General features: G+C 45.7%; 1 protein-coding gene across 1 annotated transcript; it reads right to left on the reverse strand.

Moving 5' to 3' along the window:
• Positions 1–774: 774 nt before the first annotated feature.
• On the reverse strand, positions 775–25,228 carry mfhas1 (malignant fibrous histiocytoma amplified sequence 1). The gene is made up of 3 exons (XM_038292827.1): positions 21,877–25,228; positions 5,830–6,096; positions 775–3,517 (listed from the first exon to the last, which is right to left on the reverse strand). Exons 1-2 carry the CDS (start codon positions 24,845–24,847, stop codon positions 5,972–5,974), a joined length of 3,096 nt encoding a protein of 1,031 aa, XP_038148755.1. The 5' UTR covers positions 24,848–25,228; the 3' UTR covers positions 775–3,517; positions 5,830–5,971.
• Between the last annotated feature and the right edge of the window lie 617 nt (positions 25,229–25,845).

Here is a 25,845-nt window from a genome sequence, read left to right on the forward strand (position 1 = left end):
TCTGATACCGAGAAGTTCTGAAATGTGTCTGATCAGAGATTCAGTTCTCCAAAGTTTGATTCTTTTATCAGGCATTGAATTATCAGGCTCCTCTCCTGTGGAACCAACTACCAGTTTTAGTCCGTGAGGCAGACACCCTGTCTACTTTTAAGGCTAGGCTTAAAACTTTCCTTTTTGATAAAGCTTCTAGTTAGAGTGGCTCAGGTTATCCTGATCTATCTCTATAGTTCTGCTGCTGTAGGCTTAGACTGCTGGAGGACATAGGGACCCCTTTTTATCATTCTGTTTCTTCTGTAAAAGTAAAAAAAAATATCCACTGGACTTGGTTTCCAAGATTGGAAGACGTTTCGCCGCCTCTCCAGGAAGCTTTCTCAATTCATTTGAATTGAATCTCTGGATGTTTCCACTGGTGGGTTTCTGTGGACTGCTCTGGATCATTGTCTGTTTTTCCCTCCAGATATTAATTTATCAATTCTCTGCAGTATTATGCATCATTACAACCTCTGGAATAAATGCAGTAAAGTTGGCATTTTTACAGCTTCTAGTCCACAGTGGGACAGTTGCTCCAAACTGCCTAAATCTGTCACAGCAACCAGACAATAGTCTCACAGTCTTCTTGAAAAAGAAAGCGAATTCTATGATATCAAGTATTGAATATTTCATTTATTTCAGTAATAGATCTGACTTTAAAATCATGTTTTTTAGCTCATTTCATTCTAAACCCAGATCCATGTCAGTAAGGAGTCAGTAACAGAGCAGACTGAGCAGCACCAGTTAAAGCCAGTATGGATTTATTTGGTGATCATGTTGAAACCAGCTACATAGAAAACCCTGTGTGCTCCCATAGATTCATGCACAGCATTACACTGTAAATACGCTACAGCTGGACACCGTGTGTCTACGTAGAAAAATAAAGATATTATTTACAGGACAGAAAACAGACTTTAGTTCAAAAAGTTCTTTAGGGCGAGGAAACACCCAGCGCTCATCCTTCCACAGCACAGGCCGTGTTCTGGACGCAGCCAGAGGAGGCAGTGGAGAAACAACCGGATCTGAGCACCAGCGGCCTCCTGGGACCTCCAGCAGTCTGGATCCCCAGAGGTCTGCACCCCATGGTGTTCAGGAAGCTTCCAGGTTTATGCTGTGAATCTTTCTGGATCTCTGTTCAGCTCTGAGTTCTGATCCTGGTTCCTTCAGCTGGATGATCCACCGGTTTAGGAGGAGCTTAGAAAACGAGGCCCATTATTCAGAATAAATTTGACTTTTAAAAATCAGACATGAAATATTTTCATTAAGCCTGAATTTCTGTATCAAAATGCTTTAAATTGGTCTGAAGTGATATTCTGATTTTGAACGTTTAACAGAAATGAAACTTTGCAGACATCAGCCTGAATAATGAATCAAATTCAAATCATCGTTTTTAAATTAAACAGTTTGCATCTTTGACTCATTTGTATGATTAATGAATTAATTATTGATAAACGGGACATTTGGAGCGGATCCGGTGACCCAGAGCAACATCTCCTTCAATGCGTCCATTAAACATCCGATCCCTGCAGGAAACCCAGACTCACCAACTGGTAACGTGGAAAATAAAGATCAAGGGTACAAAGTTCCTGAAAAAAGTTCAGTTCCAGCTGAAACATCTACAGGGTTCTGTACGGTTCTGTAACCCAGAACCTCTAATTAAGCTGTGCAGATCGTTAGCAGACTGATTGATGCTCTGAGCTCTTTTTCCAATGAACGTCCATTTAGAACCTGGAGCTGCGGCGGGCCCGATCCACAGGAGACCTGGATGGAGAGTGGAGCTCATCTCGCTCCACATCCATCCATCAACATGGCTGACATGTCAGGACTGCAGACGGATGTTTGGCCCAAGCACTAAATCAGGAATCGCCTCTGAACTTTGGGCTTTGTGGTGCATCTCCACCATAGAAGCAGAACCAGGCCTCCTTCCCGGAGGAAGCAGGATCAACCAGTGCAGCAGATCAGTGAGTGCTGAGCTAAATATCACAGCATCATGAGGAACTTCCCACTTCTTTAGAAAATCAGCATAATGAGAACGTTCTGCTCATAAGCATTTAATAGAACCTCACCTCAAAGGTTCTTCAAGAACCAGCTGAAGGTGGTCAGAACACTGATCTCTATTCATTCATTGTTTTGCTAGTAGCCCGAAAACAAAGCGAAGCCACCGGCCGCCATATCGGTACTCCCCGCTCCCATGGAGCCGCACAGTGAAAATGCCTCCCTGCAGCATTTTGGCTGCAGAAACCAGCAGTTTTCTGGCTGCAGGAAGACGTTCCACTGGTAATTTCCCAGTCAGTGGATGAACTAAGCAATAAATCCATCTATAGCCGATGGATCCTATAGTTTAGTCTGCAGACTAACATTAGGCTGGCTATCTCTGACTGACTGGAAGACATTGACTGAGTTAGACACTGACATTGGGTCTAAGGTTAGAAAATAGGAAGTAGAGGAAATAGAAAGTCATTCACTGAAATGTTAATGTATTAACTCTTTATTCAGTGGATGATGCTGTAGTTTTTATAGAGTTTGTTGTATTTCTCATTTGAAAAAGTCATGAAATATATTGCAGGTTATACTGATGGAGAAAAAGCAACGGAAACATTTCTAAAGGCTGATGCAGAGATGGAATCATTCATGCACAATCTGCAAATAGGAAAACACTAAAGCATTAACAGACATGAACTTCATTCAGTCTTTATGTTAATCTTAAAATCAAAAAATGTAATTACCATAAAAATGTAGTAAATCCATGTATGTTACATGAACATTTAGCTCTTTTGGCTCATCTGTATTATTCTGCTCCATTAACACATTCATTTTATTGTGATGGTTTGTATAATATGTTATATTAATGATTTATAGACTTCATTGACGTCATAATGACTATTTAATTTGATGAGCCTCTTTGTTTATCATAAGTTAAAGTTAATCCACTGATGTTATGAAACAGCCAGTCTGTCAAAAGTGATTAATTTATCTTTATTTTAAGAATCTTAAGCCCCCCTAAAAATTAGAACATCATCATTGTTTGATGCTGTAGCACTGATTGTTTAAATTGAGACTGGTCTATCTAGGGAGTACCAATATGGCGGCCGGTGGCTTCACTTCAACCCCGTAGTACCAACGATTAGGGAATAAATAGAGATCAGTGGTTCAGATCTGACAGTCTTCTCTCCTGTTTACATGAAAGCTTTCTGATCTTTGGCTCCACCTGCTGGCCTGGAATCTAAAATGACATTTAGAAACCAGTTCCAAACCACGGGGATCCAGGGGTCTGCACTGAACAGAACCACGGAGCTGCAGCCCCACTACATGGGGGGCTCGGTCAGGGCTTCCCAGGGCTTAAATGAGCAGAGCGATGAACCAGAACCCTGGAGAACAGACTGGGTTTCCTCCCGCAGTCAGTGGTGGGTTTGGATGCTACAGAAGGCTGATTTGTTTCTGCTGGGCAGCTCCTCACAGTCTGCACCGCCGCGACGCAGAGAGAGACCTGCAACACAGGAGGACATCCAGCTGAGAACAGAAACGTGGAGCACAGCTCATCCCACATCAAACACTGATCTAAAAGAAAAAAACAATAGTTGGAACTGATGGGTTGCTCAGTGGCACAGTGGGCAGCACTGCTGCCCTGCAGCAAGAAGGTTTCAGGTTCGATTCCTGGCCTTTCTGCATGCAGTTCTCCCTGAGCATGCATGGGTTCTCTCCGGGTACTCGGGCTTCCTCCCACAGTCCAGAAACATGAATGTTAGGTTAATTGGCTTCTCTAAATTCTCCTTATGTGTGAGTGAACGGTTGTTTGTCTCTGTGTTGCCCTGCGATGGACTTCAGGGTGGACCCGCCTCTGGCTCATTTATAGCTCGAACCCTTGGGTTGACTGAAAATGAATGGATGGAACAGATGGAACATCTCAGAGAGCGATCAGAGGGGAGAAATAAAAAAAACCTAACGGTGGATGGTGGCCCTTTCAGGTTGTGCAGCTGAACTCGCCCGTTTCCTTTACTTTTTGCACTGACCTTGTTTATTATCAGACACCAGTAGAGAGTCAAAGAACCAATCTAGTGAACATTGATGGATAATCAGGCAAAGTTAGCAGTCAGTGGGGAAAAAAGGATTTCTGCATCATGTAGCTAAGCTAGCTAGTCTCAGCTTCACCTTTAAGCCTCAATAGTCGGTTCCTTCTACCTCCGCCTCAGTTCAACCATCTAAATTACTGAGTTATACCAGCTGCCCGCCCGCCTGATAGGAACCAGCCAATCAGGTAGCAGCATGGCTGCCAGTAATACCTAAATGTCTTATTAACCTTTTAATATCCACCTCATTTTCGAAAATTCTCGCCTATTGCATATCTAAATGAAAAAGCAAATAACTGAGGAACTATAACCCCAAATGACATGTGTGACACATTAGTTGAAAGTTAACACCTTCTAGTTTTTGAATATATACATGAAAATTGGGTGAGTAAAACATGGTCCAAGCTGCATCAGTTCAAACATGACTCAAAGTTGGTTTTATTCTCAAAAATAACAGGTCTTTTTTGATCAGCAGTAATAAAGACCTGCTTGCTTGTTGTGGCTGCTTTGTTTACATTCTGACATGCTGCTATATCTGTGTTAATTGTGCTTTGGTGATCGCTGTGTCCATAAACTGAACTAGGTGGTTAAATTGTGGAGAATCTAAGCTTTCTAACAATGTCTATATTGGTAAAAATTTTATAGTGTAATTTTCATGCATTCTGAGCAATTATTTGTAAATGCTTTAAAACGGTGAGTTTGAGAGGTTAAAATCAAGGCCGCCTTCAACTGCGCTGACTTTCACAGCTCATCAGCTGCTCCTCAGTCAGTGAGGGAGCTCTAAGGCTCACTAAGGGACCTCTAAGGTTCTGGAGTCCCTGTAATGTTCTGGAGGTCCAGTAATAATCTGTCACCCCCCCCTGCAGCTGGCATGCATCCAGGGGACTCTGGTTTCATTGGTTGTCATTTGGCCCACAGAAAGAACAGTCAGTGACTCTATGTGAGATCGAACTACTATCGAAAAGATTTAAGGCTAGGCTTAAAAGTTTCCTTTTTGATAAAGCTTCTAGTTAGAGTGGCTCAGGTTATCCTGATCTATCTCTATAGTTATGCTGCTATAGGCTTAGACTGCTGGAGGACATAGGGACCCCTTTTTCATCATTCTGCTTCATTCTATCTCTATTCTCCCACTCTGCAGAATCTGTTAGTTCAATCTCTAACCTTCTGCTCTCTCTGCTTTTTCTCATAGTAGCTTCATCTGGTCTGTTCCTGTTTGGCTGTGACTCCATCCTGGAGAGAAATATCAGCTGTGCTGCTGCCATCAACACCTTTGTTTTTAGATGTTGGAGCTTGGCCTGTTTTCCAGTGTAGTCCTGTTTCTCTGACTGTGACTAACTGGATGTGCTCTCTTCATCCTCTGACATGGGAGCTGGCTCGGAGCTCGTCTGCCTGGCTGTGTGTTTCCTGGACGGGGCCGCCTGTGGAGCTGGTTGACAGTTGCCTTTTGTATCTATGCTTCTTTTTCTATGTCTGCTTCTGTCTCCTTGAACCCCAGTCGGCCTCAGCAGATGGCCGCTCACACTGAGCCTGGTTCTGCTGGAGGTTTCTTCCCGTGCAAAGGGAGTTTTTCCTCTCCACTGTCGCTACAAGCATGCTTAGTGTGAGGGATTGCTGAAGAGTCAATGAGTCGATGCAATCAGCTGGTTTTCCTTAGATAGAAAACTTTGAATCAATCTGACTTCAGATGACATGATGTGAATTGGAGCTATAGAAATAAACTGAATAGAATTACCTGGATGAGCTCCCAGTTCAAGCAACAGGTGGGGGAGCGGCAGAAGGTGGATGGCAGAAGAGTTGGGGGGGTCTCCAGTGGCGCAGTGAGACAAGAAGCAGGCAGAGTGGGAGACGTCAGGCCGGGGGGGGAGGGGGCGGAGTCACTTGGGGCTTGTAGCTGTGGGAGTGGGGGGGTAAACCAGAGCCACGTCGACCCGCTCTGAGCCGTTCTTTGGACAGATGATCTCAGTCAGATCCTGGGGCCGTGGCTGGCTCAGCAGCTCACCTGGAAAAATGACGACAGCACAGGTCAGAGCCCAGTTTACCCAGTATAACCAGTACACCACAGCATTTCCATTCAGGTCATCTAAATCCAGCTAAATGCCATAAACTGTATGGAGGACCAATCCTGCCATAATTAAAAATAAATATAGAAATAAATAAATGCTCCAAAAATAAATAAGCATACAATTCTCTGCCCCCAAAAATACAATAAACAAATAAATGTAGGTAGAAATCAAATTAACATTGAGACATAAATATTTATATCTCTTTTAATTATCGTCTGTGTGTATTTGGCTGTGTAATAATTACATTATTTATTGTCCGTTATATTCTTCAACTTTATTTATTACTTATTTCTTTAAGTATTCATTTATATGCATCTTATAATATTTTTGTCTGGTTTATTCTTCCTTTGTATTTTTTACCTCTTTATTTCTTCCATGCGTTTTATTTCTGCCGTCGTTTTTTCATTTCTGTCTGCATTTCTGCCTCATTATGCAAATGAGGAGGGGCGTGTCTTAGAGGGTCACCTTCTGCCCATTGGTTGGTTAGCAGCAGGCGGCCACAGTCACAACAAACATGGCTACCTACGAGAAGCTGTCTTAGTTAGCTGAGACATTTAGCAACTGTTTTTGAAAACAATGCTAACATTAAAAGTATTGACTTTATTATTTTTCGTTTGGACTAGGGGGACCAGATTTGGGTTTGGGACTTTATTTGTTTATTGTTTATTTTTGGAGCATTTATTTATTTGGGTATTTATTTTTAATTATGGCAGGATTGGTCCTCCATAAAACCGGGGGGCTCGAGGTTACATCTCGATTTGGGTCATTCTGGCAGTGCTGGATTTCCTCCACTAGATGGCGGCAGAGTGAAGGTCAGTCAGCATGCTGCTGAACCGGTGTTATAATCTGGCAGGTTTAGGTTTGAATTCAGTAAGGTTAGCAGACTGGTGAGGAGACTCTGTCACAGCAGCAGCTACAGTCACAATATATGCGGGGTCACTAGTGTTGTCATAACACCGGGACCGAATGGCTCAGCTCTGATATTCTCTGCTTTTTCAGATGCTGTTCAATTCAATCCACTTGATTTATATAACACATTTAGCAACAAAAATTGCTTCCAATGTGCTGTAACTAACGACAAACCTAACCCAAAACACACACACAAAAAAGTACTAAATAAATAAACAAAAAGGACACAGAGGACCAGACAATCACACGGTGTTAAAAACCAAAGAATAATAGTGGGTCTTAGGACCTCATAGCGGCCCTCAGACCTCAGAGCGCGAGCCGGACAGTAAATCTGGAGACGGTCGGTAATGTATGGAGGAGCCATCCCATTCAAAGCTCTAAACACAAACAATAAAATATTTAAATCAATTCTAAAACCAACAGGGAGCCAATGCAGAGACGCAAGTCTTGGTGTAATGTGTTGATGCTTTTTGTTATAAGATGAACCGCTGAAATTTGGACTGACTGCAGACGGGAGAGAGCTCGTTAGCTAAAGGGCAGTGTGTTGCAGTTAGCTTGTCGCAGGTATGACACAGATATTTTTGTTTTATGCCCAATATTAAGCATGGTCTGCACTATATTATTCCACGCCACAACGCAAGAGGGACAACCAGGAACTAGCTAGGATTGTGGGTTGGTTTGACGAGCTTGTTCGCCTTCTACAACCCGTCATCCAACGCCGGACGACACACAGTTCACCTGTGAGTGTTCCCCAAAGACTGGCCGTGGCGCTGCTCGTTTTGGCTTTGGGCGCAAACCAACAGGCTGTCGCTCAGACCTAAAAACTAGCGTCCTGCACGGTGTCTTGGATAGTGTCCGAGGTGTTCCAGGCGCTGTGGCACTACAGCCAGAGTTTCTACCATTAGGTACCAAACAGGAAATACGCATAGTGTAGAGCGGATGTAGATTTGACCAATCAGAGGCCTCCTGTCTGCGGTCACCTACAATATGGGAGAGGTGCAGCAGAGTGTCTGCGGATGGGGGACCTGGTTTCTGAGGATAAACCGGGCTTAATGCTTGGATAAAGGGCACTGCAGTCGTCCAGACGCCTAGAGATAAAAGAGTAAAACCTGCTGAAAGAGGTTAAAAGATCAAATCAGTTTTACTTTAGATAAAAGACGAAATAATAAAAACTGTTGGTGGACAAGGATGGAGGAAAATTTAGTACAGAAAACAAACAAGTAAATCATATTTAGGGTTATTCTTGGCTTTAGGAGCAACACGTCAAGCAGTGAAACACCACAGAGAATAAAACAGCCGCAGTGGTTACAGCGTCTCTGCCTGCCTGCCTGCCAGTCTTTACTCAGGGCGCCGATCATAGCAGTGCCAGCCAGTGTTTCCGCCTTGGACTATTTTTACCCCCCCCCCCACCATCACACATTATGAAAACAACTAGCTGTGGTCTGAGGGATCAACAAAGATCAGCTCAATGTTCCTGACCCCACTGTAACCCCCCCCTTTAATCAGGCCTAAAGCAGATTAATGTGAAGCAGAATAATATCCTTACAGCTTCTCTCTCAGATATGAAAAATGAAGGCACCTTCTCCCCCTGAGCGGGGAATCTTCTGGATGGACCGTGAACGTCAGCTGCACTACAGAGCAGAAGCATACAGGTGTTTGTCCTGACAGATCTCAGATTCCTGAGAACCGCCGTTTGTTGTGAAAACAGAAAAGCAGTTTGGATTGAGGCGAGTGTGAAAAGAACAAAGTGTTCTTCATCGGTAGAAAAAGTCTATTCTCTGTGAATCTATTCTGTGGTCCAGAGGACCCAGATGTCTCCCTGCTGGCGGGCCTGATCAGAACCACTATCACCTGGACGCAGTCCTGCAGTCAGGAGGAGATCAGCTTTCTCTATCAGCTGATGGAGCAGAACAACAGATGTTAGGAGGAATACGCCTGTAGCAGGAAAACATCCCATGATAATTCATTTCTGCAGTCTTTGGAAAATAATATCCTCTTTCTTTCCTCACGCATAGTTTGACCTGACCGACTTTTAAATGGTAAAAGGAGGAGAGAAGAGGCCTAAAGAGAAGCTTTGGTGTCAGAGCGGCGTAGTGGCTGCAGACTGACTGCAGGCGTGGGATCAGCAGGAAGCACCGGCTGTTCCACCGTCATGCGTCCTGTTCTATCAGTCACATGAAGCATCGCACCTCCATGCCAGTTTCTCTTCTTTCGTTAAACACAGACGCAGCATGTCAGGAAGCCTGGAAGAGCTGCAGCTCCATCACAGACCTGTAGAGTAAGCTGAGCAGATTTCTGGCTTCCAGTCTGCGGACATTTCCAGCTCATAGATAAAAAGAAATGCATATCATCAAAATTAAAATAGGAAACAAGGACAGTAATGCTTTCGTCTATTTTTACAAATCAAATGTAAACAACAAAAATCAAGTGTAAAATCCAGGAATGTCGCTCTCCTATTTCCTAAGATTGATTAAATTAATCAATAATAGTGTTTATTAGTGGAATCTGGTCATTTAATCTTCTCTGTCTCCTTCCATCTCTATCATCTTTTCTTTCTAGCTGACTTCTACCCGCTCTCTGTTTTCCTCTTCAAAGCATATTTTTCTTCCTTCTCTATTAATTGATCTTTCCATCAGTCTTCCTATTTTCCTCCGCTCTCATTCTATCTGCTTTCTATCAGTCTTCTAATCTTCTTCATCTCCTCTATCAGTCTAACACTAATCTAAAACAGGGACATAAAACAATCACAATCCCTTCAAAACACACACAATCTCATCATACGTGTTATCATTACTAAGATGATGATGATTATTGTTATTTTCTCATCTGATTAAATACTAAAAAGGTTAATCACCTCAATATTTGGAGCTACAAGTAAAAACAATCTAACAAATGCAGATTAAACAGGCGGCCATCTCTTCCTCCATCATTCTCAGATCATGCAGATCTTGTCTCATTCAGTTTTCCTGTCACTGCCTTTATTGAGGGAACAACCAGGAGAAGATGGAGGGATCTTTATTTCACTATGTAACAGACATCAACATTGATATCAATGTTAGAAAAAAATGATCAATACCCTAAAAAATGTGTATTTTATTCAACTGATTTCCACCATGACCCCCCCTGCAATTGCATAGGCCCCCACTCTGGCTAACAGGAACCTAAAGAAGATCACTGAGCTGTAGATGGTCAGTAGCTCCTTAAATATAGTAACTAATAAAAAGAAAGAAAAAAGGTAGATCTACAGGTAACAGATTGGGTAAAGAACGTCTGGGTCCCTTAGGGACTCCTAACATTGACCTAAATGCAGCCTGCGTTCTGCTCACAGGGAAGGAGAGGAAAAAACAGCCTTGGAGGCCTGGAGGATCATGTTTAAACATTCCAGCAGCAGGAACTTAATACATGCTGCAGCATCTGGTGACCTGCCAGATGCTGAGATAATGGATGCAGAAACAGGATTGTCTGAATAATTCCCCACAATCTGATTTAGCTTCTAAGACGGATTCCAGTCTAGGAGCGGATCAGAGCTGGATCAGAACCCGCGGGGAACCAGTTCAGTTCATGGCACCAATTCACAACAAGTCATCTCAGGTGACTTTACAGAGACAACAACAACTGCTGGTGGGAAAATGAGGCATGTCAGGAAAGTCACTGGTTTAAATGGATTTCTGTTGGATGTTTATGGGATGATGCAGCATGAAAGGCTGTTACTGGTGGAGGCCCACCTTCCACCAGAACTTCCCTTACATCAGCTGCTATTAGCCACACAGGAAATCAATAAGCTCTTATTTATGCTGATGGAACATGCCGCTCTGCAAACCCATGATGGCTTTAGGTGGAACTGGGTGCTGCTCTGTTTGCTTTGTGCTAAACTAACAACATGAAGCAGGAAGTGAGCAAAGCATCACGCGCTCAGCAGAGATCAGGGTCACAGAAAAGACAGGGGCAGCCTGAGAGCCTCCTGGAGGAAGAAATGAGAAGCTTTGCTACCAGAATCAGATTTCAGATTGATCGGCCTGAATAACGGCCCAGCATTCCCAGACTCCACAATCAGACATTTGATCAATAAAGGCAGAACTCTTCTTCAGTCTTCAGTAGGGTTTGATATTTTCAGGATCGTGGATGCTGGTTGCATGCTGGGTGGATAATGGTTGGATGATTAGTCTCCCATGGTCTCCCTCCCTCCCCCTCTGGCTGCTTTCCAGTCGCAGCCATAAAGGAAACAAACTCGTCTGCAGAGCAGCAACAGTTTTCCTGCTTCCAGGAAACTCCAGCTGGGATGTTGTTGAGAACAGAGCAGCTCAGACTTCCTCCTCTATTGGGTGGCCCTCAGCTACAGGCTGTTAGGGCCCTCAGCTACTGCCTGTCGGGGCCCTCAGCTACTGCCTGTCTGTTGCAGGCGCGCTGATGCAGCGTGAACTGATGGCGTGCTGCTGTGAGGTGGCTGTGAACGGAGGATGAATGAGCTGCTGTGAGGCTGGCTGAGGCGGCGGCTCAGACAGAGGATTAACACAGAGCAGCGTTAAAAGGGCAGATCAGCCACACACACACTGGCTGTCACAGACTGGAAAAGTACACTCTGGAAACCGTTTCTCCCTCTGGAGATTATTTCTGGAGGGATTCATCAAAACCAGGAAGAATTGGCTGGAAAACTATTTTCCTTATATGAATCTGGCTCCTGCAGAGGATGCAGGGCCCACAGGATGCCTCAGCCGCCCCTGAATCCTGAATCCTATCTACAATCTGTAGATCTACCATGAACAACCACGCTGAAAACAGAGCAGAGGTCGGAGCTCCGGCTGCAGCGAGCTGCACTGGATAAGAGCAGGAGGCGTGAAATGGAGCCGAAGGAGAAGGAAGGATTGAGATCCGGGAAGCAGCCCAGTTTAACCAGAACCAGAATCTGCAGCAGACATCGTCTTCAGGAATGTTCTGTTGTCATCAATGGTTTAAAACATTATTTATTTAGAAAGGAACTCTTTTATCTCCAAACTGCCTCATTAATAATTCCCTTTTTCCCTTAAATATTCATCCTCAAAGCAAACAGGATCCATCCATCCGTCCATATCTTAGAGGCTTTTAGCTGCTCAGGCCACACATCATACTGAGCATCATAAGCAACATCAGATTGCCTTGATAATGACCAGCAACAGCTCCCCCTGGGTGATTGCTGATGTCTTCCATCAGTGCGATGTGTTTACATTAATGGGGATTTACCATTAGGCAAAACTAGGCGGTTTCCGAGGGCCCCAAGTTCCTGGGGGCCCCATAAAACTCTGTTTCCATGTATGGTTAATACAACTATTCCTTATTTCTGCACATTAATTATGTTTTTGATTAAAATCCTTTGGCTAAAATGCCATCAGAACGCTGATAATATTAAGTGTGTCTCAGCCCCCCCCCTTCAGTGTCCACCATATTGGATCAGTCCATTTGCTGCACATGTTCAGAAAGGTCCAAACAGACAGCAGCAAACCATTTGAAAACAAACCATGCAAAGAGCAGTGTTGCCAACTTAGCGCTTTAGTCGCTATATTTAGCCACTTTTCAGACCCCTCTAGCACTTTGATTTCTAAAAAGCTCCTAGCGCCAAATCTAGAGACTTTTTTCTGCTACTGGAGACTTTGGAGACAACATCTAAAAGCAGCGAACTCTGCTCTCCAGAGCGAGTAGATTGGTAACCCCGCCTCCTGCTCTCCTCTATCTTGTCTGCTGTCATGATTCATGCAGCTATTATTTCATCCAAATGAAAAATGGAGAACAGATAAGCAGATCATGGCTTGTCTACAGTGAAAAGAAGGACTGGGTTATTTACTTTGGCCTTTTTGGAAACACAGGAAGGAGCAATCAGCTAAGTGAGCTTAGTGCTTGGAAAAAATCTTTCATTCCTTTAGAGACAGCATGAAAAGTCAGCTGAGTACAAAACATGGAGAGGAAAACAAGAAGAAAAGGGACAAGAAGAGAGGGACACAACCTAGAACAGATAATGGATGTCTATTCTATTAACATTTCTCTATCTGGAGAATGGGGCTGTTTGATGTGTTGTCTCCTCCATTTAGAGGGCCCCCTGCCTGTCTTTGCCTAGGGCCCCAAATGTCTTAAATCCGCCCCTGATGTGAAGCAGCTCACTGAGGCGGTACTCCGAGCATTAGATGTTTCTCAGGTCGGTGGAACGACGGAGGATGTTGGATTACAGGAGAATAATGAGAACCACAGCAGGATTCTGTCCGTCAGACGTTCCTCCATCAGTGACTCAGAGGGAGTCGAGGATCTGTCCAGACTTGCAGCCAGCGCCTGGTTTCCCAGCTGAAACAGTCAGCCACCCCCTCCCATTGTAAAGTATTTGTTCTCATTCCTGCATCCTCTCTGCTTCAGCTTTAGGCTCCTCCTCATGTGTGACTCTTTGAAAAATGAAATGCAGACAAATTAGAGAGAGAACTACCAACTCTAGACTTTCCTCACATTCAGAGCGGTAGGGAAAGTAAAACTAGAAGTGGTTTTGTGACGACCAGCTGAAGGGTTTGGTTCCTCTAAACGGCGGCGGCGACAGGACGGCTGATCAGGACAAACAGCCGTAAAGGAAGCTTCTCCTCTTGATGAGAGCATTCAGGAAATACCCAGACTTAGAAACCAGGCCTTATTTTAAGCTGGAGCAGGAACTAGAATACAGAAACCAGAAACGAGAAGCAGACCTCTCCCTGAGTCCTCCAGGATGCACTGCAAAAATTAACTAGAACTAAGTTTCTTAAATTAAGTGTATTGCTCCTCCTTAAAGTGAGCAGATAAATAAGATGATCTGTCTGTGGAATAAGTATTTTTACTCTTAAAATAATTAGATAATATGCACTTGAAATAAGTCAAAAAAAATAAGTTTCTTATTTTAAATGTAAATTTTCTTGTTCCAATGGCAAAGTGTCTTACTTACATCCATTTTTTTTAAGATCTTGATTGATCTCACACTGGAGAAATTAATGCTCTTCATTTAACCCACCCCCTTCGGGAACAGTGGGCTGCCATTGTGCGGCGCCCGGGGAGCAGAACAGAAGTCCGCTCATATTCCGAATTCAAACTGCTGAAAGTTCTTTAAATCTGAAATGATTCCATCCTGTTCAATAAATGATCAGTGTTTTTAATTCAGGGTAATTTCCATGTGAATGTGCTTTACTGGAGGCATCCATGTTTGTCAAAGAACACTACTGCCACCTACTGGTTAGTGACATTGTCACGGTGCGGTATCGGCTGTTGATCAAGTCCCAGTGCTGTATCTGGTGTTTGTCACAACGCGCTATTATCCAAGTCATCTTGAAAACATTCTTCTTCCAAATGTTGGCTACATATTACGGGTTTTTTCTCTGGCCAGAAGTTCGATGGCAAATCCTCCCTCTTCAAGTTGGCGATCCAACGACCAACCCGTCCGTGGAGGATCAGGAATCAGAAAGGTGGAATAACTCTTTTTTTCACTTTTACCCGATGTATTCCAGCATCCAGCTGCCATGCACGTGGGCATTGTCAGTTTCACTATAGCTCTGGTGAATTTCAATGGTGAAGTCCTCTGGAAATCTTCAATAATTGTTGTTGATTGCAGATGTGTCTAGTAGTTCCCATTGATTTAGCTTGTAAAGCGGGGAGAATGGCGCTAGGCTTACCGCACCGTGACGTCACTGCTGGAAGATGGCAGGAGGGAGGGGCTACTATACTTGGGCAAAAATGGCCGCTTCCAGACTCAGTGATCGCAACGAAAATTTAATTTAATTTTTTACTGATTAACACTAAATTCATTAAATCACAGCAGACGTATTAGTTTTAGGCATAAATAATGATCTGTTGGTTAATCCTGGCTGACCGGACTTTTCCCTTAAGGGTCTTGCTCAGGGACCCAGAGTGGCAGGCTTTGGCATTCGGGTTACCTTCTCAGAGAACCAGTGCTCTGCCCTAACCTCTAGGCCAACACTCCCATTCCAAATTCAAGAAGGAATTCACTTATTTTCAGAAAAAAATGACTTTGTTAGATTTCTATTTTTCCAAGTGTTGTATAAAATCGTTGAGAGGAGCTCAGCCTGTTCAACTGTTAATGTTTCAGTAGAATTTGTTCCCAGGAGGTTTTTGGCAGCAGAATGATTTAATAAGTGATCTATTAAGCCTGAGCTGGGTAAAGTCAGGCTGGAGGCAGAAACATGAAGCGTCAGTCTGAACGTGTTCAAACCTCCGCCTGGCTCAGGTTCGTCACAGACAGACCAGGCAAACAAAGGTGTGCCGGAGGAGCCTGGAGCTACGGCGTGGAGGCGACGGCTGGAGGGACGCCAGCTCCTCCGCAGTCATTCAAACAAGATCAGCCGCTTCTGACCGCCGCTGCTCAGAAACCCAAACTTATCCCAGCAGATCCTGTCACTGGATTAAGAGTCGTATATAAAGCTGGAATGAGAGTCTGTGACAAGCAGCTGCAGCCAGAACAGACAAAGCAAACAGCTGGTTAGCCATTGACCACATCTGGACTCTGGATCTGGATCCAACTGGTTCCCTTCAGGTTCGGTTTGAACGGTTCATCTGGAACAGAATGTATCTCGTATCATTTATAGCAGAGGGGGAAAGTGGAGGGTTTAAGGAGTTAGGAAAGCTGGGCTCTGCTGAATTAGCACAGGTGTTGCTAGTGCTAATTAGCCTGCCTGGAGCGAACAACATGCCATGCCCGGAGAGAAGGAACCACTGATCCAGTCCTCCCAGTACCTGCATCTCAGCTAGTTCTGGACCAGGCTGGGAACACTCAGAGAATTTGGAAGTGGAAAACCCAAGTCAACGGTTAAAGGCAAAAGATTACGATGGGGAACTGGAACCACAGACCTTCAAGAACCACAGAACTCCCAGAACCACCAGCCTACCAGAAACACAGCCTCCCGGTGCCACCAACCTCCCACAACCACCAACCTGCCAAAACCAACAACCTGCCAAAACCACAGTCCTCCCTCACCCAGACCTACAGCCTCCCGGTGCCACCAACCTCCCACAACCACCAACCTGCCAGAACCACCAACCTGCCAGAACCACCAACCTGCCAAAACCAACAACCTGCCAAAACCACAGTCCTCCCTCACCCAGACCTACAGCCTCCCGGTGCCACCAACCTCCCACAACCACCAACCTGCCAGAACCACCAACCTGCCAAAACCAACAACCTGCCAAAACCACAGTCCTCCCTCACCCAGACCTACAGCCTCCCGGTGCCACCAACCTCCCACAACCACCAACCTGCCAGAACCACCAACCTGCCAAAACCAACAACCTGCCAAAACCACAGTCCTCCCTCACCCAGACCTACAGCCTCCCGGTGCCACCAACCTCCCACAACCACCAACCTGCCAGAACCACCAACCTACCAGAACCACCAATCTGCCAGAACCACCAACCTGCCAGAATCACCAACCTGCCAGAACCACCAACCTGCCAGAATCACCAACCTCCCACAACCACCAACCTGCCAGAACCACCAACCTGCCAAAACCAACAACCTGCCAAAACCACAGTCCTCCCTCACCCAGAACCACAGCCTCCCGGTGCCACCAACCTCCCACAACCACCAACCTGCCAGAACCACCAACCTACCAGAACCACCAATCTGCCAGAACCACCAACCTGCCAGAATCACCAACCTGCCAGAACCACCAATCTGCCAGAACCACCAATCTGCCAGAACCACCAACCTGCCAGAAACACCAACCTGCCAAAAGTGAAAAGAAAGAAAAAAGAAAGAAATGTTCCAGTCAAAGCCCCGACCCGACCCAGACCTGGAGCACTCCATGGAGCGGGTCCAAACAAACATCTGTAGATAAGCGGGGGCCACTATTCTGACAGAGACCAACAGGAAGCAATCCCTTTAGGGTTCGGTCCAGGCGGCGGTCCGCCTCGTATGGTTCCATTGCTGCTCACAGCTTTATCTTCGTCTGACAGTAATCTGTTGGTTTATGTTTCAGCTTTCAGTTAAATTATGTTTGAATCCACAAAGGGAAGAACCGGTGCTGATCTGAGACGTCAAACCAGGCTGTCTGTCAGCTGTCGGCTTCCACAACAAAGTGAAAAGACTTCAGGAGTTCAGATTAGGAGGAGGAATATCGAACCCAGGCTCCCAAACCTGGACGTTCCCTTCCTTCACCTAGAGCTTCATGACTTGATGTTTTCCTCTTAGTGACTTCCTGAAGCCAAAGTGCTTTACATACACCAGAGGTCATGGCAGCGCCGCGACGCCGCCGCCAGCAGCAGTAATCCTCCGCTGACAGCTCCTGATGATCCTGAGCCTCCAGCTCAGCATCAGCTCTGCTTCTTCTATTTTTATGTTTGTCTAATTCTGGAGCTCAGATCCTCCAGAGGCTTAGAGAGGGCGTCCACCGTGGGATGGCCTGCAGCCACCAGAGCTCCCAGGACACCAGGAAGAATAGAAACAGAACACATAGAAGCTGCATTGCTGTCATTCCTGTTAATGTTCTGAGCAGAATCCCAAACCACTCATTTTTTTATTGTTTTTTTTTTGCAATCTAAGGAATTTTTTTCATTTGCAACAAGTTCAAGCGTCGGCACGGCGTTTGCACATCATCGTGAAACCTGTTCACTGTGACCCACACTGTTACATGCTGGGCTCTACACCTGGAGGCTGAGAAAAGGCAACAATATGGTGAATGTAGAAAGAACACTGATCTCTATTTATTCCCTGATTACTGATCGTTGGTACTATGGGGTTAAAGTGAAGCCGCCAGCCGCCATATTGGTACTCCGTAGTTAGACCGGGTTTAATGTACACAATCTGTGCTACAGCATCAAACAATGATGATGTTCTCATTTACTGCGCATCTCCATGGGAGCGGGGAGTACCAATATGGCGGCTGGTGGCTTTGCTTTTGTTGGGAAATCAGCAATCCAGTGAATAAATAGAGATCAGAGATAAATAATCCCCACAACCATCCAAATAAGCCTTTATACAAAGATCCTACAGTAAGAAAAGACCAAACTAAACAATAAACACAAAAATCTGCTGATTTTGAGAGCAGGAAGTATTTAGAGCAATCAGACCTTTGACATGAGGGTCCTGGAGAGAAGACAAAGAAAAACGCTAACAGACCCGCTTTGTTGTCAGATGGAGCAGATCATCTGAGGACAAAGTGTGTTTAGTCTCTGTGGGTCTGAACTGCATCAACACGCTGCAGCCAAGAATATCATGACCATAAAAGGCCGGAGCAGATCTCCACACGCACCTTGGAGTTCAAACCTTCTTTTTTCTGCTGCCTCTGCTCAGACTGCAGCCTGGTTATATTAACTACTGCAACTCAGCTTTTCCAAATTCCCCCTTTCAGTCCTGAACCAGCCTCCATCCAGGAGACACTTTCCTTCCAGCCTGTTTCCTCTGAGCACCGCTGAACTTTACCCAAAAAAGCTAATCCAGCTTCTCTTTCTTAATATAACGAGCAGGAGGAAATACCTGCATGGCTGCCAGCGCACAATGAGCCAGAAAGCCTTTCTTTTTGTTCGCTGATCTGCTGGAGCAGAACGAGCTCCACAAAAGGAATTTCAGCTTTTCAACAGGATGACTACAGCTAGAAAAAACCAATCACCCACAATAAAAATGGGAATATCGCATGAACACACAGTAGACAGATGTATACAAATATCAAAAACAAAACCTAGGAATATTACACAATATTATATATAATAGAAACTTTTATATCCTAATAGAAGGAAGGAATGCTTAAAAGCAGGTGTGAGGGGCCTTAGACCTGCCCAGAAGAGCTCAGAGGAGATTACAGGCCTAGATATCCAAATGCACCGCAGAGTAAAGGGAGAATTTAACTTAATATGAATAACAGAATAGTTTTCGCTTCTCATTCGAGTCTCAATATCAATATCCCATAGAAGAAAATATATCCATCCTTGTTTTGCTAAAGTTAGGGGTTTTTCTTTATTTGAAAAAAAATTAAAAATGATCCAGACAAACTGACCAAAAAGTCCTGTTGAATATTTTATCTAGAATGAAAAGGTTGCTTTTGTGTCCCCATGTGACAGGTTAAATGACTAGTTGGCATAGTTTTATCAAAATGAGCTCCTTGATATGTGCTTGAGAATGGCTTAGTCTCCGGTTAAACCCAGGTTTAAAGCCTTGCAGGGCAGCCTAAAGCCCACTGCCAACATTAAGACAGAAAAAAGAAAGAAAATAACAAACCATCAGTTCAGGGGTTTGAGAAAATATGGGAATCAGGAAATTATAAATTATACTATATACCAAACTGAAGCTTGTTGTTTTCAACTTCAATAATAATTTAGATTTTAAAATGGAAAATTGTTCTATTTTTCATTTAAAGCCTAAATGTATAACATGGATGCATAAACACCTGCATTTTATTTCAGCGTTAAATTCTGTTTAAAGCAACAGATTCTAATTAGAAATGTCTCCGGACCTTAACTGGTTGATTTTCTTTCTTCGTAACCCACTGATTTTTAACCGCTTACCTCTGACGTAATCTGTACCTCTTCTTCCTCCGGGTATAACTATGCCATTCACACCCAGCTCTCAGTTCAGTGTTGGCAGGTAAACGGTGACGCTTTTTAATTTGGTCCAAGGATTCCAAAGCTCTTCACGCACATCGAGTCCTTCACACACTGATGGTGGTACGCTCCACTGTGGCCACAGCTACACTGGGCCAGACTGATAGAAGCTGAGCGGCCATACACTCCACGCCATCGGACCCTCTGATTAACGATAAGGGTGTGCAAACTAGCAAAATAATCTTCATGACGATGCATCGCGATTCTAATTTTTGTGATTTACTGCGTCAATTCTTGAAGGCAAGAATCGATTATAAAAAAATAAAAAAAATGAACAAATAAAATGCAGTAATAGTTCGTGCACATCAGCCAAACCAAGTGTAATACAACTTCCAGTCCAGCAGATGTCGCTGCGGATGTGTTGGCGCCCGCTGCTTTGCGTCACAAGCATTTCCGGCCCTGGGATACTGCGACGAGTCATATGAAATAAAATATGGAGGACATTTCAAGTCAGATGCTTGGATGCATTTAGGCTTTAAAAACAAAGAAGGTAAAAATGAAATTGATACGATGCACGTAATTTGAAAACGGGGAAATATACATTTGAATGTTTTTGTTTCGTTGGTTTAAAGGACCACTGAGGCCATGTAAACGGCACTGATTATCCTTATTTTGTTATTTTAAGTTTGATGAATCCTAAGATCTTTTTGTCAGTGTGTCCACGCCAGTAATAGTAATATTTCTGTCCAGTATTTGTTTCCATGGCAACACCTCCTAAAGTAATTTCAATAAATACAGCTGTGCATGAATTCAGTTGCTTTCAGTTATGTATCAATTGAAGACACGATCCAGATCACACACAGCCAGTCAGCCACTGGTAAGGGCTGCATCTTTTTCTTACAGTGTTCAGTGAAAATATCGCAATGCATCGCGATGCATCGCAATATTTCAAGTATCGTGATGCATCGTGATAGAATCGCATCGTGGCATGTGAATCGTGATTCGAATCGAATCGTGACTTCTTTGCCAATACCCACCACTAATTAACGACCGCAGCAGGGTCTCAAACAGGCAACAGGATGAACACTAAGATTTAGTTCTTATCTTTAGTTCTTTAGGTTTTTCATCTAATCTGAAAAAAACAAACAGAAGAAAACTGGAAAAATGGTGGAACACTAAGGCCATTGAAGTATTTATTTAGATTTGAAACTGCCCCCCCCTCCAATAAGTGATAATCATCTGGACATTGACCACCCAGGTTATTCTCTCCAACACGAGGATATTCTCCTAATAAGCTGTGAGAGCGTGCAAAGCTGCGGTGAGCTCACCCTGAGCATCTAAATGGGGTAAATCTAGTTAAATGAGTGCACTGAAAGCTTCATAGCTTGGATCACATGACGGCGCGGCCTTCAGCAGCAGCTGACCAGCTTCCCCCTGCCGCCAGCGCAGCCACAGCCCAGCTCTAAAAGCAGGTCATGGTGCAGCTGCAGCCCCACCAGCTATGAGGATTATTCCTGTCCCTGAGGCGGGCGGGGCTCCTGAAGCCGTCTAACCTAATGTCAGAGGCAGCAGCATTTTTCCACCCCCCCCAGCAGAGGCATCTGGCTCCATCTTCTGCAGAGCTGCGCTCTGAATCAGGGTGTGGCTGAATCTGCTGCAGCTCATTTCAAACCAGATCTGCGTCTGACATTAAAGGCAAAACAGGAAACTCTGGACAGATCTCCATCATCTGCCTCAGCAACAACCACCACGTGTCCCACAGTGAACCTCTGATGATGCATAAAGCCGTTAAAGCTGAAGGAGACAAAGACATCACATCGCATTAAAAGGCCATCAGATTACTAAGTCATTTAATTAAATCATAAAGTAAACCAAAACAAACCAATGTTGCTTTTGTTTCTTGATGGGTTTCCATGGTTCAGGATCAGAAGGTTTAATGCTTTTCTTCTCTAAATGTTGACTAACTCCATACTTCTCTTACCCAGCGGATCAGATGAAGTCCATGGGGGGGCACAGCACGCTCCACAGACAGACCTTTGCAATAACCTGGTTATGTGAATCTAGACAGACCAATGGTGGTTAAACCCTTAAAGATCCTCACCTCTAAACCCTGCAGGTAACTCTGCAGCATTTCAATATGTTTACCCTGTCATTGAATGTGCAGTAAAATGTGTTTGCTGAATAGTTCCTGCTCCACTCCCAGCTCTCTGACTCGCCTTAATAGACGCAGATGACTATACCCCCCCCCCAGGTGAGCTCAGCCTGTAGCAGCGCTCAGGACTTACCAGGAAAGGCGTGCGGGTTGGACGACCCTCTCTTCAGGCACTTGGAACAGAGAATATGCACTGAGTAGTGCAGGCCAGGCCACTCCTGCAGGAGCATGTTCAGCTCCTCCAGCAGCGGAGTCACGGCCTGCCAAGCAGTCCAGATGTTAGGCAGTGATGCTTGGCTGGCGATGGACAGTGTGTCAGTGGAGAGTTTCCCCTTGGAGGGCTGGTAGCTGATCACCACCGGAACTTTACCCCGATGGGCAAATATCTGCGACTTGCCGTCTGACCGCTGCACCACGTGATGGTTGATCTGCACACTGAAGCGTGCGAAGAGTCCAGGAGGAAACAGGAAGGGGAAGTTGTATTGGATGTAAAGCTGCTCCACTGAAAACAAGGGGCTAATAGGCAGAGAGTTTCCTCCGGTGGAGTCCTCCAACCGGGCCTCCTCGCTGCTGACGTAGCTGGGAAACTTGTACCACACCGTGGCTCCGTTCAGTGGCTTGGCGCGCTGCTTGTTGATGCAGTAGCAGATCCCCATCTTCTCCATGAGCTCCATGATTAGGTGGAGGTCCTGCTGTGTCTGGATGTGCGGTCGAAGGAGCAGGCGGATGACGTTGGAAGGCAAGAGCCCGTCATGGAGGAAGCCCTCCAGGTGTTGCTGAAGATGGGTGACCCTGAGGTTCTCTCCCTTCTCATCCTCAATAACCAGACTCACTCTGCCTTTGTCCCCCCTTTCCCCCTCAGAAAGCAGCCGGTCCAAAAGAGTGGACTTGTCCCTCTGAAAGAAGACATTAAGGATTGCAATAAAACGTGGAAGATTGTGGAACACATACTCCTTCAGTGTGATGCTGTCCTCAAAGTAGAGCAGTTTCCCGCTCTCGTGCAGGTAGGACAAGGCGCTCTGCAGTCGGTCCTCCGTCAGTCCGGCCTGGAGGCCCAGGCGGGCGGAGCTCCGCCATGAGAGCCACAGATCTTTGGACTTAAAGTGCAACTCCTCCAGCATCTGCCAGGACTTTGGCAGCACGCGGTGAAGGTTGGGGAAGATCTCCCGGTGGTCCGCAACGGACATGAGCTTCTCCCTCAGTCTCTGGATGTTCTTCTGGGTCTCTGTGCAGCTGACGCAGAGAACCGGGGACAGGATCTGCAGCCGCTGGTTCAGCATGTACTGCAGCTGGGCTTTCCTGCGCCTCAGGTTTCTGTCGCTCACGCCGTAGAAGAGGACATGTGGACTAGAGGTACGGACTTTGTGGCCTTGCTCCAGAGAGAGGTCCACCTGCTGAACCAGGCTCCTCAGGCAGTGGATGTCACTCATCTCCTGCAAGCCGATCTGTCTGTGTATGTCCAGAGCTTTCTCCTCCACCTCCCTCTCTCCACACAGGTCTGCATGCGTGCCAACCAAACACACCACCGCGTGGGGGACCTTAGCACACAGCAGGTGAAGGAAATACCCCACGCTGGCATAAAAGTTCTGGGGTGAATAAGCTTTAAGGTTGACGACGAGAAGATAGAGAGCACCGGGGGAGAGGAAGAAGGGTTTGATGAGGTCATAGTTTAGGTTCCCTGACAGGTCGTACACCAAGAATGTTAGATGGCGCTCAAAGTCCGCCACCCAGTTGGTGACTTCGATTCCTTTCTTTGCCTGGCTTCCCCTGATGTCCGTCTCACTTCCTACCAAGCTTTGCCTCAGCTGGCTTTTCCCAGCATTTTTCGCCCCCATCAGGACCAGTTTCAGCCACGGCTTCACCGCAACCTGAGACTGCGCAAGCTCCTTCTGATAGATGGCGATGTAAGGGATGCCCTTCATGCACACCTCATATGGAGGCTGAATGAGAGGATTATCTTTCACCTTCCAGATGTTAACCCTGGACAGCTTCCCAAAGTGATCAGGTAGAATGGCTATTTGGTTACCCTGTAGGACGAGCTCCTCTAACTTCTCCAGCTCCACGATGGAATCGGGGAGATGAGTGATGCTGTTGTTGTCCAGCCAGAGGTTTACCAGCTTCACCAGCTGAGAGATTTCCTCTGGAATATGAGTCAATTTATTCCTGCTCAGGTAGAGTTCCTCTAATCCCGTGATGTGGATGATAGCCTGTGGAAAGTCCTTAAACTCGTTGGAGGACAAATTAATCATTTTCAGTCTCTTAAGCTGAGCAAATGATGAAGGCAGCACTGTGAGGTTGTTTCCATCCAGCATTACGCTCTCCAAGTTGTGCAGGTGACAGAAAGTGTCGGGTAAGGAGGATATGTGCAGGCTACTCAGCCACAGGATCTTGATGGACTTCAGCCTCATAATGTCCGCTGGCAAAGCCTGAAACTTGTTCCCTGAGAGGTCCAGCTCCTCCAGCTCACCCAGGCTCAGGATCTCAGCGGGGAACTGGTTCAGCTTGTTGTGATCTGCATCCAGAGTTCGCAGCTTGCCAAGGCTGCTGAAGGACCTGGGGAAGTCATGCAGGTCGTTGAAGCTGATTTCCAGCTCCTCCAAAGACTGAAGAAGTCCAATCTGAGCTGGGAGGTTCTGGAGTTTGTTGTGACTGATGCACAGCTTCTTCAGGCCCCTCAGCTGCCCTACACCATCAGGAAGGCCTCGCAGACAGTTGTGGCTCATGTCGAGCTCCACCAGCTGGCCCATCTCCAGCGCCACCCTGGGCACAGCAGTGAACCTGTTCCTGCGGAGGATGAGGATGCGCAGGTTGTTGAAGGTGGACTGCAGGTCGTCCGGTAGCTCCTGGAGGCAGTTGTTCCCCAGGTTGAGCACCTCTACGTCGGATATGTTGTCAGGTAGGATGATCTGGTTGTTCTTGGAGCAGAGGGTGAGCTGGCGGAGGTCGCTGCGCAGCTTCCTGGAGCGCAGCGCGGCATCCCTCCACAGCCGGGCAGTTCTCAGATTGTTCTCCTTTTCCTCCATGGCGCTGCACCCAGAGCCCCCATTCTCCTCCTCCTCCTCCTCCTCCTCCTCCTCCTGGTTGTTTTCATTGAGAGTTCTCATGGTTCCTGAGCAGGCAGCATGGTGGACCAAGTTTCTCCGACCAACAAACCCAGAGTCAGAAGGCAGAAATCAGCCTCTTGGTTTCGGGTAATAAACAAGTGTGGAAGAAATGGGAGGAGTGGCTGCGGAGACATCCTCCTCTCCTGCGCCACACAGCAAACAATAACGCCAATTCTCCAGCTTCAAGCCCGGACCTGAGGCCCGCGCTCCGCCTGCTGTCGGACCGTCGCAGCCGGCATCGCTGTGCGCTGAAGCCGCCCTCGGGCTCCGGCTGTCCGGGAGGAGCGCGCTGTTCGATGGCTTCCAGAGCCGCCCTGCGTCCTCCGGGGAGCGGGGAGTGGAAGTGAGGCAGCAGCTGCACACTGCGTCAGACCTCTGAGCGCTCCTCCTCCCTTTCTCCTCCTCCTCCCTTTCTCCTCCTCCTCCCTTTCTCCTCCTCCCTGCTGTGCGGGAAGAGGAGGAGGGAAAGTGGACATCCTCCCGCAGGTTTGCAGCTGCAGAAACAGGATCCAGCTCAGAAAGGCGGTGAAGATGCAGAAAAAACATGCAGGATGTTTCTCTGGAGGGAGTGAATCCTTTATGCATTCACTGTTAGGAAAGAAAACCTGACAGTTCTGATCATTCATGAATAAAACAGGAGAGGAAACAGCTGCTCTGCAGTCAGGAAACTCCTCATGTTTTTCCTCCTCTCCCCTTATGACGCAGCTTCAGAGCAGCAAACAATTCAGTCTCATTATTAGTTATAGGATACTGATGAAAAAGGTGTTTTAAACAAATTACATTTTAATGAAAAAACAATTGTTATTATGAACTTTCTGATCTTGGTTACAATGACTCTGCCTCCACCTGGTGGACAGACTGTGTACTGCAAAAGATGACGGTTTTATATTTTTGTCTTGTTAAAAAAAAAAAAAAAAAAAAAAAAAAAAACATGAAACCAAAACAGAAAGACAAAGGGATCCCTAAAAGGACACTGAATTAAGAAAAACTACAAACAT

The sequence above is a fragment of the Cyprinodon tularosa genome, unplaced genomic scaffold, assembly GCF_016077235.1.
Source record: "Cyprinodon tularosa strain WSP-4 unplaced genomic scaffold, ASM1607723v1 ctg318, whole genome shotgun sequence".
Classification (NCBI taxonomy): Eukaryota; Metazoa; Chordata; class Actinopteri; order Cyprinodontiformes; family Cyprinodontidae; genus Cyprinodon; species Cyprinodon tularosa.